The sequence below is a fragment of the Acanthisitta chloris genome, unplaced genomic scaffold (assembly GCF_000695815.1).
Source record: "Acanthisitta chloris isolate BGI_N310 unplaced genomic scaffold, ASM69581v1 scaffold45100, whole genome shotgun sequence".
NCBI lineage: Eukaryota > Metazoa > Chordata > Aves > Passeriformes > Acanthisittidae > Acanthisitta > Acanthisitta chloris.
Genome location: NW_008651969.1, coordinates 550 through 16,527, shown reverse-complemented (window position 1 = coordinate 16,527; position 15,978 = coordinate 550). Strand labels below are relative to the sequence as shown.

The 15,978-nt window shown below is 37.2% G+C and overlaps 1 protein-coding gene across 1 annotated transcript in view; it reads right to left on the bottom strand.

The window, feature by feature from the left end:
• The window catches only part of ST6GALNAC3 (ST6 (alpha-N-acetyl-neuraminyl-2,3-beta-galactosyl-1,3)-N-acetylgalactosaminide alpha-2,6-sialyltransferase 3), a gene marked incomplete at its 5' end in the record, with an annotated part of 116,171 nt that extends 103,703 nt beyond the window's left edge, over positions 1-12,468 (bottom strand). The window contains one exon of the mRNA XM_009075141.1: positions 12,274-12,468. Coding sequence (XP_009073389.1) covers positions 12,274-12,468 — 195 coding nt within the window. The remainder of the gene's footprint in view (positions 1-12,273) is intronic.
• Positions 12,469-15,978: the final 3,510 nt, after the last annotated feature.

Sequence of the window (15,978 nt, the reverse complement as noted above, 5' to 3'; positions counted from 1 at the left end):
GAAAATACTAGAGGCATTTTTGCATTTAGTAAAGACTTATAAAAAGACTGATTCTCAGGAATTTGGAATATGGCATCCTAGATAATTGGACAATTAATCTGTGCAAGAATCACAGATGTATATATGAATCAGGTGTTTTGATCATAAAAAGAACCTCTGATTTCTTAACAGAACCATTCTGCTATTCCATTATGAAAACTGTTCCTCTAATGAACAAGGGCATTTAATGTAGCAGAATCTTACTGCAGACTGAATGGAAACAAATTATGGCCAAAAATCCTATTTTCAAGAATAACTCAAACCACTGTAAGACTTCTCACATGAACTGAAACAAACAAGAATAATCCCAACAAACCACAAACCAACCAATAACAACAACAACAAAAATCACTTTGCCTTTCAGTTCTAAACCTTTAGTAACTGGCCTCACACAACACCATCTTCATGGTCTTTTCCTTATTACATTTGCCTGATCTTTACAAACAATCTTCAGGAGAAAATAAATGGTATTTGCAGAAAGAGTATAAAAGCATGACAGGCTGGGTATCCTCTTGGGGAAAGATCAAGTTATTCATCTCACGAAAAAAGATTCAAGACAAGTTTGGAAAAATAAATCCAAGGTAATCTGGTATCTAGAAGCATAGGTAACATGTTATATCATCTCCTCTCTTCCATTACAGCTAAATCCCATACTGAGTTCTGGAAAACTGACGCAGCAAGAAGTGAGGAGGAGATGGGCTCTTGCTATGGATGAATTAGGAAAAATAAGGAAGAGTTTTGCTGGATAACATGGCAATATAGGTGAAACTGCAGGTTTCTGTATACACTGGAAAAAAAAAGAGAATAAGAAGTGAAAATATTGAGGATCTTTAAAGAAGCAGGAAATAAAGAGGTATAAACAGCTGTAATGTTTCCCATATATCAGTCTGAGGAAAAACTCAAGTGGTGAACTATTAGTCCACTCCATGATCTTCTAAGGGACGTGGGCAAAGGCCCAAGAATTGTTAATGTAAAAACAGGCAGGTTAAAAGCCAGGTTAATGTGGAATATGGGTCACTTATGTACTAGCAGGGAGATGACTGGACAATTGGCTTTCTTCAGCTCTAGATTTTACTTTTTGTATATGCAACTATTTAGCACACACTGAAACTAGCAGAGGAATATATGCATTATTCATGCTATTCACAGTAGGCATGCACTGCAGTTTCAGTCAACAGGACTGGAAGTAATACCAGAGGAAATAGAGGCCTTAAAGGAAGATACTAATCTCTGAAACCTCAGAGTGTCACTGTAATTTTTTTAAGGGTTCTGTTACGATAATATTTATGCTTGCAGAAAATTATTTCTGTGCTATTCAGATAAACGACCTCACAGAGGGCCATTTCTTCCCCAGGAAATGAAGAGTGGATACACCCACCAGTATGGGAGCAAGCCATTTAAGAGCAAGTGGAGGGAGCTCCACAATGCTGGTTCCTATATGATTATCAATAGCCTGTACATAACAAATGATTTAGATTTCACGACAGAATTTACCTCACATTGCGGCCAGCAGAGGTGGCAACTCATTTTAAACAGGAAACAGTATCACCCCCATCCATTGCCTGAAAATGACTTCTCATCTACAATTATCTGTCAGTTTTGCCTTCTCATTTTCAGCTATCACCAACCTCCACACCTACAAAAGTCCATTTCTCCTTGATGCTTGTGCTCAGCTCCAAAATAATTTATTAGGAGTTACACATGCTTATCAAAGACAGACAGAATTCCTGCAGAAATTAATGGCAGTCTATGGAAGTTGCCATATATCATTATATAATACATGCCAACATTGCTGTCACAGTACCTAGATTGCCTCGTCTTTGTCAATCAGAATAAAGCATTAGTGCAGTGCAAAGATTATTTTTGTTGTTGTTCTGACAATAAAGTTCTGGCTGTAACACAATGGTAATGAGTGATAATCTATCTGGGATAGTAGATTCACAATCATTTTATGACAGTCAATCTCACTGGCTCCATTTTACTTTTTGAACATGACCAGAAGCAACTTGATCAAGAAGTAACTTGCATTACTTGCTCTTTATAAGCATGATGATTCTGAAGCAGTGAGGAGTAGTTTGGAGTCCATGTCAGCAGCAGGACAGAAACAGAGGCTAGCTCATAGGAGTTCTAGTCTGTTCCTCTGTCCATTCTCTTCCGAGTAAAAGATCCACACTAATTATCATTATTTGCTTTACAATAATGTTATCAGCTTCATCAGTTGTCACTTATACAGGTGATGACAAGGCACATTTCCCATCAAGACCAACTGGAGCAGAAATGAATAGGACAGCTCCAGGATGAATGCACCAGCATGGAGGATCCCAAAGGATGATCCCTCTACCTCCTAGGAATTCTCCTGTGGGACTCCTTGAAGGCCTGCCATTGAGACAATTAATGAGGAAACACCATCTGCTTTGTGTCTGAGAAAATTGCATTTCTCTGTCTTCTAACTAGAGAGCCAGTTTAGCCCTGAAAACACTGAAAAGTGCCTGTACTCAGTCTTTGGGAAACACTGACATGGCTTCAAACAAACTTTTGGGGGGCTCACCCCATTTGAAAAATGAGTTGTGCCTGTAAAGACATCAGAAAAACTTTAAAATGTACTTGAGGTCTGACCTGAGACAAAATTTTGCTATAGGTCCTTCTGGTTTAAAATCTATTTGCAGATGCTTTTCCAAAGCCTACCACCAGAAGACTGGATCAATATAATGTATTCATATTGGGGCCACATCTTGACTCCATTAGGAATCAAACCTTGTGCAGAATGCAGCAGTAGCTGGCCTAAGAACAGCCTCTTATCTCCTAAATCTCCAATCTATGCCTTCAAAGCTGTCCTAAACAGTACCACATTTTTAGGGAAGAGGTAATCTTACAATGTAGTGAAAGAAATTTTGGCCAGTGAAGGGCAAAGCAAATCAGAGAGGAAGCTGAACTAAAATCAGCAGTTTTGGACAGAGTGGACTGCATCTAAAAAGGAAGAGCTACCAGGAAATAGGATAGACATTACAAACCTTTTACATGCTAGAAATAAGATGACATGAGAAACTGTACTGTAAGCTGGAAAATGTTGATAAATCAATAACATTAATTACACAAAAAACACCCGAGAACAAAACTGCCAGTCATTGATCAATTCCATAATATACTCTATGTCATCAAATATAGGGTTCATTGTTTTTACCTACAGGCCAAAATTTATCCTTCACCTTGGTGTTTAATTTTTAGGATATTTGCCAGTGCTGATCTAAGCTTGCAGTGTGCTGCCCTGGAACTACTTTGGGGTGACTTCTGTGCATGTAGCCAGGCATTTGATAGGGGTCTGAAAGCACCTGAAGAAAAGCTTAAAAACATACTTTATCAACTTGATGCACTCCAGAAATTTTATTTTCTCTTTACAAACATGAATCCTAGGGACCAGCACTTAAAAAGGCAGAAGAGAAGGAGGGTGGTAGCATCACTGAACTAGAACCAGGGAAATCAACCCAAACCAACTTGTACTTTGCCTGGTGTAATACTATTATGAGACCCTCAAGTGTTCTTTGCAGTGTCTAACTGGAGCAAGCAGGTTCTGCCCCCTGGAGAAATATTGATCTAAGACTGGTGGCTTTTACATCAATTTCAGATCCAAAACTCTGTGTCCTAACTACAAGAAACACTTAAAGACAAATTCAAGAAGTAGTACTTTAAAAAAAATATGCCGTTACTCGCAGAAAAGAGAACATGACTGGTATGAACAAGGTGAAGGCAGTAATGTGCATCCCTGGGGTTGGACATAAAGATGGAGGATGAATTGTTGTTATTGAGTGGACAATCCCAAAATCACTTTAGTAATTTCTCTGCATTTCTTTTGGGATTTTCATTTAACACTGTATTTATTCATCTAATGAGCATGCCAATGGCTTTTCTAAGTGACAGGAAACAACAGATTACTGTAATCTCTGACTAGCTGAATATGGAAAATATATCAAATAGAGAAAAAAAGGAAAAATAAAGATTGAGGAAAGAAATATTGCAAGTAACAAAGAACTTCATTTTTCTCGCCTCCCCCTTCCCCCACAAGACTGAATCAGTTTTCATTTTAGGCTCCAGTCCCATGGACACAATTTACCATAAAGTTTTCAATGTTGGTGGTAATATCATTTATTGGTTTAGAGGTATTTAAAAAATGATTTATTATGAGTAGACAAAATTTACAGCTACACCAAGAGAAAATGTAGCTCCTTGTAACAAGGACTGTAAGCCCATTAAGTAGAGCTCTAAGACACACACACCGCCAGCATAGTAATGCCAGTAAGGGGCATGAGGTTTTTGATACAACAATCATACAGGACTCTTACAAACCAAATAACACCTATTTGGTAGTATGAACCAATGTATTTAGCCAGACAAGAGAGAGTATCCCAAGAAAAGCAATTATTACTGGTACAATCTGCATTTGCACTAAGGGAGTCTCTAAGCTCATTTTTCTCTATGCAGCACTTACACCAGTTCACCTGTTCCAGAACGGTCTGAGAACAGATAGCATAGATTAACAGCTCAAAAATGCATTTAAGGTTCACATTTTCATGTAACAAAAAGCCTAAGAGGAAATGCACACGTGGTAGAAACTCCACCAACTCAGGGAACAATAAAAAAAACAAAACTATGTATTCAACTCTCAGAGCCTCACAGCAGAACCTGAAGCTGCCAAACGGAGGCTGTGACAGATGGCCATGGGAGCAAACTTGGAAAGCAAAGGCTTTCAAGGAAGATAGCTGTGGCTTTAAAGCTAACTAGTAACTGGCATGACTGTCAGTGTTAGGAGTCTGTCTCTTGAGCAAGTTCTAGCTGCTGTGTTTACATGTGCACCCACGCACGTATGTGTGACTTTGTGTGTGTGACTGGCACACTGCTCCCCTGCAGGGAAGTATTAATAGCCTTGGGTCAGCTCAGTGCTGAGCATCTCTGCCAGAATAGCTATGCCGGGCAAGAGCTCAAAGAGCTAAACTCACTGATTGTCATAGCCAGCAGAAAGCCCTTCTGTAGAAACAATTATATGAGCAAAATTCCATTTTCACTGGCTCTTTTTACTCTGCAGTGTGTTTTATACACCAGTACAAAGTGTACCTTAGCAATCATCACCACATCCACAACTAGTGACCCTTTGCTGCAAAGAATATCTTAAATCTCTATGAGAAATGGACTCCAGGAGGATGGCACTGGGCTTCTTTTGATGGAGGCATCTTCATTTTTAACAAGAGTATTGGAAGGCTATTCAGTGAGTAAATGGTAGGGTATGGGTCTCCCAACTGATAAACTGGAACACCAAGAGAACACCTTGCTTGTCACTAATGCAAAACAGCCCATCTTTCATTTGGCTACTATTATTGATAAAAGCTGAAACCAGGTCATGGTAAGAGAATTCAGTTCTCATCCAGAATAAGAGCAGTAAGTTCCTCCCTTCTCCCCTTGACAAGCCTCACTCTCATCTGCTCATTACGTGGGTGAGCCCATTTTTCTAATCTTTCCCAGTGGTTTGGACACGTTCAAGATGCCATTTCACTAAACCACTCCACTCTTTTCTTTACTAGTCCAAAGAGTACTTAATTCACTTTTTTGGGTCCAACTTCCACTTAACTAAAACAAAACTCTACTGACAGATATTTGTCTACCAAGCTAGCTGACTGCAAAACTTAGCCTTTCCTCTGTTTTCCAAATGGTCTCAAGTCAATTTTCATGGTATTGTGTCTATCATTTGTAGAGGTATTGTTCACACTTCTCACATGGAAAGCACAACTGCCACCTTCTCATAGAGGTACTAACATTAGCTAATATAAACCTACCCTTCAGTAGCAGTAAAAAAGTCCACAAGAAGGTGGGAGAAATCTCTGAAAATTACATATAACCAAGGTGGATGGCAAATCTTTGATATCGGGCATCTTTTGAGATATAACCTATAAGCTCCATTCATCCAGCCCATAACTGCACTGTGGACATTTATTTCTACCAGCCTAGATCCTTCAGGGATTGACTTTTGATGGCATAGCTCACTGGCTGATAGTAATCTCTTCTCAAGTCCCTTAGTCTTTTTTTTTTCCCAAAAGCTGAGCTGCCACACAGGCAGCACTGCTTGACTCATCACATTGAGGCTCTGTGTGGAGCAGATTTAATTCCTTTGTATAGAAGACTCAATATATTTATCCTGGCACTTGACTTTTTCCTCATGAGACACCATCAGAGTCATGGCAGCTTTAAAAACCTAAGCTAATTCCATATATACAGAAGGAAAATGGCTGAGCTGGCAGGATTTACTCCACCGAGGGCACACATCATCTGTGCTCCCTTCTCTCTGTAGGTTCATAACAGCCTGAGTGGTTTCAAGTGGACCTTGCAGCTTATTCTGATCATTCTTTCTTCTTCCAGGTAAAAGGGAGTTGGAAGGAGGAAGAGGGCAGTGGGGACTCTGGTGATAATTTGTTTAGTGAAGTCTATTTCTGGAACATAAAATGCACTCCAGGAGTTGCTCATTTGGTGGTTAAAGTCTTTGTTAGGAATTTTATTTCCAAGTGTGTGCCTATGGCTTCCAGAGCCAGGAATGGGAGCTCTGGAACAGTTAGCAAACACAGAGGGTTGGGGGGGAACAAGAACCAACAACCCCCATACGAATGTCTCTCAGAAATGTAAAAAGCAATGTGATTTTCATTTTAAATGTTAAATTTTAAATTCTGCAATACTTCCAGAAAGAGTTGCTCCTGAAAATTTATCAAGCAGAAGCAGAAAAATACCCAGAAGAATGTTTAGTTGTACTTCCAGTATTATTATTATTATTATTACACGATTTCTAAGGCTGAAATGATGTAACTGATATAAAACTTATGTCTTAGAAGAGAAATGATAAATTACTGTGAAACAAATGACCTTTTCTTAACAAAATATCCTATAATTCTTAAGATGTAACAACGAATAAGATCCCAAAGGAAAAGGCAGAACAGAAGTCATCAATGTGTCAGAAATTAAATACTAAAGCAACTTTCTGTCACAGTGAGTTTCAGCTGATGGAGCTTTTTAGCCTCTCTAGAATCGAGTTTTTCCCAACAAGAGTATGAAACAAACACCACTGGAGTCAGGTGAACATATCATGCAGGTTCAGTCTGGCACCTTCCGTCCTGACCTGAAGCACAGAGCTAGTCTCCAAGTTTCTCTTCATGGTAAGTGTCTTACTGCATCCATTACTGACAGAAGTAAAACTTAAACCTTCTCAGGCTGATCACTAGCTTTACATACTTTTAGTGTTTCATATAAGAATGTCAGTCTTTTTGAATTTTTTCCTTACTTCCCATATCTGGAAACAAACTAATATTGAAACATTCATCACAGTTTGCTTTCCTAGTGCATTTTCTGATTTAGTTATTCAAGTTTTGTAAGAACATGGTGTCTCATGGTTGGTACAGGTCCATCCTATGATTACTTCTAACATGCTGACAACTGTGATTTTGCTATTGTTGTAATGGTATGTGCCTTATCTTATAGCCAGATACCACATCACATAGCCTATATTTCTGCATGCTATGTTAGTTTTCCTCCATACTTCAGGGGCTATTATATTTTAATGCACTTACTTTATTCTGTTTTTTAAAAAATAAAAAGAACTACACAAACATGTATAAGGTCTGTAGCTTTCTCCTATTTTCATTCATATCTGGGATATTTAATTTGTGGAAACCTCCACTGATTTCAGCCAAGTTCTACCACAGAGGTGGTAAAAAAAGGAAGTAAAAAGAAGCATACTTAGGCTGTCCATTCCCACATATACTTGACTCTGGAAGCCACAAGTAGCAAGCAATCATACTTGCATACAAGTCTGTTCAGGCTATGGGACAAAATGGTATCTGGTGATATGATCCAAATTTATTTCTTCAATATTAATACAGTATTGATGAGTTTTCCAGTTACAATAGGATTTTTAAAAAATCTTAACTGCTACAATGTGCATTCCTTTTATCCAGTGCTCATCACTTTTCTGTGAGATTCTTCAATGTTCATGACACAAAGGCTCTTTTCTCCCTCAGAATTCATTTCAGATGAAGCCATTAGATCTCACAGTTGCAGTTTAATGTAGGGATTTTAGGTCATCTCAGAACTTACCCTTTTCCAAGAACAGTTTTAATCTTTGTTCAGTACTTGAATATACTTCTTATAATTATGTTTCAAGTGTTATTGCAGCTATATTTCAGATTTTACGTATGTAGGAAAATGCTATATTATTTTAATCCTGACGGTAGAGTAAAAATCTATTCAATATTCACCTTTCAGGAAGCACAATCAAATATCCAATAACACTATCAGACTTGCCTGGCATAAAGTTTCAAACTGCTAATGGATTTTAAATTGATGTCATAATGCTGCAATTTAAATACATGATGTTCATTAATTTTGCCAGAACTCTTTGTAGAGTAGGAGTGGTATGAAAGAAGAAGGAAGGTTGTATTTTCTCTACCTGCTTCTTTTTATCTGCTTGCCCATTTTTGATACACAAAGAAAATCATTATATCAGCTTGGGGTGGGGGTGAAGTTTACTCAAATGACAACAGGTTTCATTTAGGTAACCACTGTGAAGTTATACCAAATTAGCATTTTCTATTAAAAAAAATACCAGGACTAGGATAACACATGATAGGCATAACATTTCCTAAAGATAGATTTCATAGGACCTATCACTAAAAATCCACAGGTACAAAGTGGAAGAAATAAGGGACAGGAAGGTCATCTTGCTCATGCACCTCCTTTTCAATGAAAGGTCAAAATTCATGTAAAGAAAAAAAGAGCAATATTGCAAAACAGGCAGTCACAGTCTCCCACAAATCTCAAGTAGTCCCCTCAGATGTGGACATTGAAAAGGTAAAAGAGATCACATCACGCAGGGCTACTACAGGATCCTCTTCAACTGATGGGGTGAGGGTGGGCCCTGGATGCAAATTTTCTAGGTGGAGAATCATCTATTTTAGAAATATCTCAAAAGTGAAACTAAAATGTGTCTAGACATAATGGCCCATTATAGTACAACATTTCACATCTATTTATATTTCAAATATAGTATGTTTACTGTACATAAAGTCATTTTTTCCAAAGCTGTTGCTATAGCTACAAATCAAGGAAACCATAGCAACAACCCTGTATTATGTACAGCCTTAATTATGGATTAAGTTATGTCTCTCTTTGCATTTTATATTAAATACTCCCATACAATCTAGTTATAGTAATCTTAATTTTTTCCAGACTTTTTAATAATAAAAATTCCACAGTTATATTGTCAAGTCAAATACACCCTTGAAATATATCTTTATGTTATTATTTTGATCATACCTAATCACTGTTTTTCACTTGAGCTAATCACTGATGTTTGCATCACCATATATCCTGATCTTCTTTAATACAAATGATCAGTCACTTTTATTTACCACCAAGCAGTTGATTTTCCATCATCTCATAAGGTTTTGCAAGTCCCATCCCACTCAGCCCTACCCCAAAAGTAATCAGCTCTTACTAACTTCAACTTTTTTCCCCTATGGATTGAAGTTTTGAGGTTTGTTTGGTTTGGTTTTTCCTTTTTCCTTAGAAAGTAAGTATGCAAGTGAGGAACAGGAAAGGAAGAGTAGTAGCTCATCAGATTTTCTAGCTTCCCTGTCACATCAGGTGACTGACTGGGATGGTGTAAATTACGCTAATTGCTCTGGTTTCTTGACCTTTTGTATGTATTATTCAACTATACTGAGAAACTGAGATTAGAGAGCCCTGGCATGCTGCATGCAGCCAGAGCTCAGAGTGCAGCCTGAGAGGAACAGGTAAAGAAGAGCAGAGAACAAATGCGAAGAAAATAAGGAGGATGTTGGAAGTGGCTGAGGAACAGGAGGGAGTGCTGTCAGGCAGCAGGAGACACATAAGACCCAGTGGGGTGACAGGCTTCAAAGGACATTGTCAGAGAATATGGACACATTCAACAGATGTGAAAAGATTCTCCCAAGAAAAGAGAAAAGAAAACCCCAAAATTCACATCTTTAAAAGCCCTTTCTCCTATCTTCCCTTCTACTACATTACATTCTGATAATTCATTACGGTATTGTTTCCTCACCATTTGTTCCTTGCCCACTGATGAGATGGCATGTGTCCCATTTTGCAAAAACCTTGGCCACATTTGTTTGGGGCATTAGCTGCACTCACTGAGTGAACCTTCTGCTTATTTTACCATAGCAGCACAAAAAATAGAAAATAATATCTTAATTCTATGAAATGAGCAAAAATTCAATGTACTTGGCACAACAAAAAATGAGGGATCTGTTCTTTTAATCTCTCTGAACAACTGAGAGTTGCTGGCTGTTTTAGTAAAAAAAAATAGTATATACAAATGCTTATTTTACAAAGCAATCTGTGTTTTAGATACCATAGTCTGAGAAAGCTATGAGTATGAGTTAGGAACATGAGCTGTGTAAAAGCTTTTCACATGGGCAGCACAACAAAACTTCCCTCACACAGGGAATAATTAACTTAGAAGTCAGCGCATTCACAATTAGCAAGATATGTTCAGTTTCTTCATTATCATTTTAATTAGCAAATATTAATGTAATCTGCAAATACAAGAGGGAAAACAATTTAAATTTCTAAGTTTAAGGAGTCCTTCATGACCTAAGCTAAATTGAGACAAATGTCTTACTAATCGATACCGGTCACCAACTTTCAGGTTGTTCATTTCCATTTACTGTTAGAACTTTCAAGCATGTTATCAAATTTAAGAATGAATTAAGGCTCTCACAAGATACTTCTAACCTCTGATGAAGGCAACGGTGAATAAAAATGGATTAGCATGCTCCTCTTCTCTCCAGTTAGCAGTTCAGACTGATAGTGATCAAGTGACCGTGGCAGCTCTACCTCATTCTGATTCCATGCCTGCCACTGTGGCAATAGCCCAGGGGCATGTAGAACACACTGCCCTCCCATTTCTAGTGGGATGAAGATGCTGGATGAAGACTTAGCTCTTTTGAACTCAACAGTACCTCCCATTCCTTTCATTGGGACTATGACTCACATCTGGACAGTTTTTCTTTCAGGTGCTTGTCCTTTTTGTGCTTTGTAGATAATGTACTTTGGCCTCCAATATACTCAGTGCTGCATCTTACATGGACAATGATTAAAAGCTACAGAAGTTCAGAAGAAGCTCCCTCCTAAAAACTATACCTCTGTCTCGTTCTGATTTTCATATTTAACTCACTAAAGGTTGACTAATAACTAATTTGTCCAATACACTTAGAGGACTAAGCATCATGAAGTGGTTATGTATTCTCATTCTCTATAAAAGCTGTTGTGATTGAATTTCATTCATTCATAAATTCAATTTTATAAAGAAAAATAACTAGCAGTAAGTGGAAATCTGATAATATTTCTCATGACTGACAGTGCTATAATTAACCAGAAACAACTATTAGAAAGGATTAATTTTTTAATGCTACCTTATTTTGCAAGTTTCCACCTGTTATAAATATTACACAGAGAGAGGAAGGGTCTGAGGAAAATGAACCATCACCACCAAAACCTAACAATGGCATTGGATATTTTAACAACTAAGTTTAAAGCACAAGTCCCTATAAAACCTAATTTTGTCACACAAGTATTTTAATCACACAGCAAGTATTTTGCAAAGCAAATGCAGGTCAATGCATTTTGAAGTACAGAATGGAAATACACACTTGGCTTTGAAATAGCTACCAAGTGTTAATGCAATAGTTTCAGAAAAATCTAGTAAACCTCTAGCTTTATGTATTTTCTACACTCACATATGTTCATTTCAGAAATCACTCCCTTTTCCTCTTCCGTGCCCATACAAATGCAAATAAACTACTTCATCCTTGGGAATCTCAGACAAAATTAAATATTTTTAGGACCTTATTATAACAAGCACAAGAAAATTTCCTTTTGAGTTAAAGGGCATGAGGGACTTAAATTTATCTGAAAATTTTTTTTGCTTGTATATATATCAGTTTTCACTGCAATAAAGTGCGATTTTGAGGCCAGCTCAGTGCTCTCTCCACTGCAGACATGACAGAAATTTTAAAAACTTCAATGGTCATTTAAGTGGTAGCACACTTCTAAAATAGCCACTTTGCTCAGAAACACACTGGGCAGGTTGGAAGAAAAGCAGTTATATGAGATCAGAGAAAGAGTAGACTACTGGTCCATTTTGCTGAACTCTTTACCCGATCTTACCTCTTGTGTTTTAACATTTATATATCCATAATGAGTTCTCAGAGGCTGCCTTTGGCCATTAGAAAATGGGATCCACTTGACACTGGTTTGTCCAAAGCAGTTTAGGATCAAAGGGAAAGTTACTTCATTTGTGAGACGAACAATGATCAGACAGAGGAATGCTGCAATGAAACTCACAGCAACAATGGACTTTCTCTGCAATGAAAAGAAGAAAGGAAATAAATTATTAAAATTAAGAGTCAGCTTTAATAAAAAAACACATATCTTCTATTGCAGGATGAAGGAAAAACACTTGAGAAAGCTGTATGTGAAATTATTTCTCTGGTAGTCACCTTGCTGCAGGAGCACAAGGAGACAGGTGACTGGATTGGTTTTTTCAATAAATTTGCATTTCAGAGGTTTGAAAGTTTCTTTTAGAACTGGTTGGAAATGAGTCAGTTTTGCTCACAAAAAAAAAAAAAAAGCCTTTTTTTTAAGTTTCAAAAAACATCTATCAATTTTAAATTTTATTTGCATTTGGAATGAAGATTTTATGTTAACATTCACAACATACAAAATCATCAGTGCTCTAGACACAGCAAATACACAAAGGGAAAAATGCCATCTGCAGTGACACAAAGTTTATTGGGAAGACTACAACCACTACATATTACATTTTTTGTGCATTAATTTTAAATCATTCCATGCAACAGAACTCATACTCTAAATATTTTAGAATAAATGGTGAGTGAAACCAGCACCACATTCTGCCTTATTCCAGGTTCATGAATCTACAAAGTGAGATATTATTATCCCAACAAGATGACCTCCATAGTTAATAATTGAACAGGGCTGAAGCCTGTATCTAATTAGTCTTTGCCTTCCACCTCTAACCTATCCAGTAGGTTGGGCTGGTGAACGTAACCAGAGAGATTTCAACTTTTTCCCTGGATAACTCCAAACCTGCAGGAGAAAAGCTTGTAATAAGTAGGATGTTCTCCTAAATTGTAGCTGGTTTTTTACAAACGGAAGTAATTTGTCTAGAAATAATTGACTGAAGGACAAAACATATTAGTTGGCATGTGTAAAGATTCTAGCTGCGATACGCTATCAAAAAGATTATTTTTATATTTTCCCTGAAGGGATGAAACAATTATCATTTACAGGTGTTTTTAACTGTACTTTAATTACATTCTAGGTTTTCTTAATTTGCCACAGTTTAATTACCCTACTGAATGTAATTCTATCCCTCTAAACAGTAACATATACAGAAAATAGAGAAGAAAAGAATTATTTGTCTAAGAGCCTACGTAAGAGTATAACAACATTAATGCTGTATGACTGAATCTGATAACTCCAACTCCTATCTACGAATATCACCAACTAACCAGCAGAGTACACAGGTAAGATCACTTTTGTATGTGACAGCAATAAGATCACATGTGTTGCAATGGTGATGGAGGGGTGAAGGGTGAGCTCTGACTGCAATCAGGTAAGATGGATCTGTTCTTTGCCTGGAGGTTCATTTGACAGACTGCAGAACTAAAATTCAAAATGCTGCACAGAAGAAATTATGATATTTACAGAGAGAACATACTGGGAAAGCCAAGGTTTTACTGAATATGAGTGCACAAGACCTATAGGCACTGCTGACATGCTTTGGTTCTGACTTTGGACACAGACAATAGTGAGACTCAAAAAGAGCACACAGCAGATTTGAAGGGATGTTACTATATTCCCACACACAAGAGTTAACAAAATAGTCCATTACAGGGGTCAGTTGCATGGCTCTATGTTTCGATGCGTTAGGAGGCTACAATTCATAAGATAAAAGCCATGAGAGACTGGGATGGAAAACTTGGGTGAACGAGGTCACTGTGAGGAGAACAGGAAGAGGAGGATGAAGAAGTATTGTGGCAATGTAATTCAGTGAGGAATCTCAGTCAGCTAATGGCTGTGCAATGTAAAATTAAACCCAGCAAATCTTCAGAGGGCAGCGCAGCAGCCACAACCCAATCACAGCTTTCAGAATTCATGGAAGCCACTGCACTTTTCATCATCTGCATTATAACAGATTTACATTAAATTGCAATAAACTGGCTGGGGAGCACTCCTGTGTCACTTCTCTTTGTACCAGATGGAGTCAGAAACATTTAGCTATATATCAGAGCCTTGTAAGTGCTAAGAGCAGCCAAGATGTGTAGTGCAAGTGATAATCATAAAGCAATGAGGAGGATGAATTAGTCATATTATTTATTGCAAATCAGAATTAAAATATTGCAAATATTTAAAGGGGAATCTAAAGTCTCATTCCACTACATGAGCATGCCTCAATCAAAATATCCACAGCAGGAAGCAGAATTACTGCCCTGTATGATGCTACTACCTGATTTCCACATATGCTATCTTCCTGCTTTATTGAATATCACTTTTTACTTCCTTTATTTTGTGCAGATCTGTTCTGAACTTGAAAACATTGTAATCAGCTTTATGGGCTTCTCATAAGGAGCTGTTCTAAACAGACTTTTCCCTGAGAAGAATTCAGATTGTGTAGCTAGAATTCTTGGCCTTCATTAGGATGCAACCAGATTCTTGTATTTCTTATCTTTAAATACACTATACTACCAGAAGAAAGAAAAAACGTGGCCCTCTTTTGTTTTCTTATGTAAAAAATATTGTTTAAAAACTGCAAAAATTTTTCTGTGTGCATTGCTTAGCCAGAAAGAATCGGCACTAATGAGAACATTCCAATAAGAGAAAGGAATTTTTGCAACAGAAAGGAATGAAGGCATCTGTTATAATAGTTCTGGGGGGAAAAAATCTAGCCATATGCAAACAATGTTTACTTATCAAGCTGTACAAAGGAAGTTTGTGTTAAGTATTCAGTTCCCCTGTAATTTTTGTCAAAGGCATGAGATCCAACAATATGCATTCTCTGCAGGAAAGGTTACTGCAAATTGGCATTTCAGTGGCTCTATGAATTTGACTGTAAAAATACTGAAAAACACCAAAGCACATATTTTTCATAATTCTAGCCTTCTTAAGCATCAAGTAAGGCAGTCTGCTCAGTGGCCAAGAGTATTCTAAAGGGCACATCTAATAATAATTTGTTTCCCTTAGGTTCCTCTCTCCTTTACCTGCTCAATCAAAAAAACCCAAACAACCAAAACCAGGTTCTCTTGGTCATTAAGAACTTCTTGCAACACCTCCTTTTCTGCAGATAAATGGATTATGTTATCTATCCTCTGAAAAAAACCTTAAAATTTAGCATTTGGGACTCCAGGAACTCCACATGACATTAGGATATGACAGGGAAGTATGAAGTTTTACACAGGGATGAATACCAAACAGTAATTTGCCTCAAAATTTGTCTGCATCAACATTTTAAATACTTACGCATCCTATCATTTGGGAGAGCTAAACCAACACTAATTAGCAAGTCTGCACAGAAACAAATCTTACTCTTTCTTAATTTTCAGTTCTTGGGAATGCAAATAGTCTCTAAACAAAAGAAATGTTTCTCTAACGTGGAAATATTACCTGTATAAATCTCAATCAACCTTTGTATTTTTCTAGCTAATTTAATGTAGATATTTTTGATATTGACAATATTTAAATAAAAGCTGTATACTCAGTTATAAGCATTTCTTAATACATATTCAGAGAGGAGCAGACAATAAGACATGTTAAAGAGTTTCTTAGTTGGGCAACTTGAGTGTTGTATTA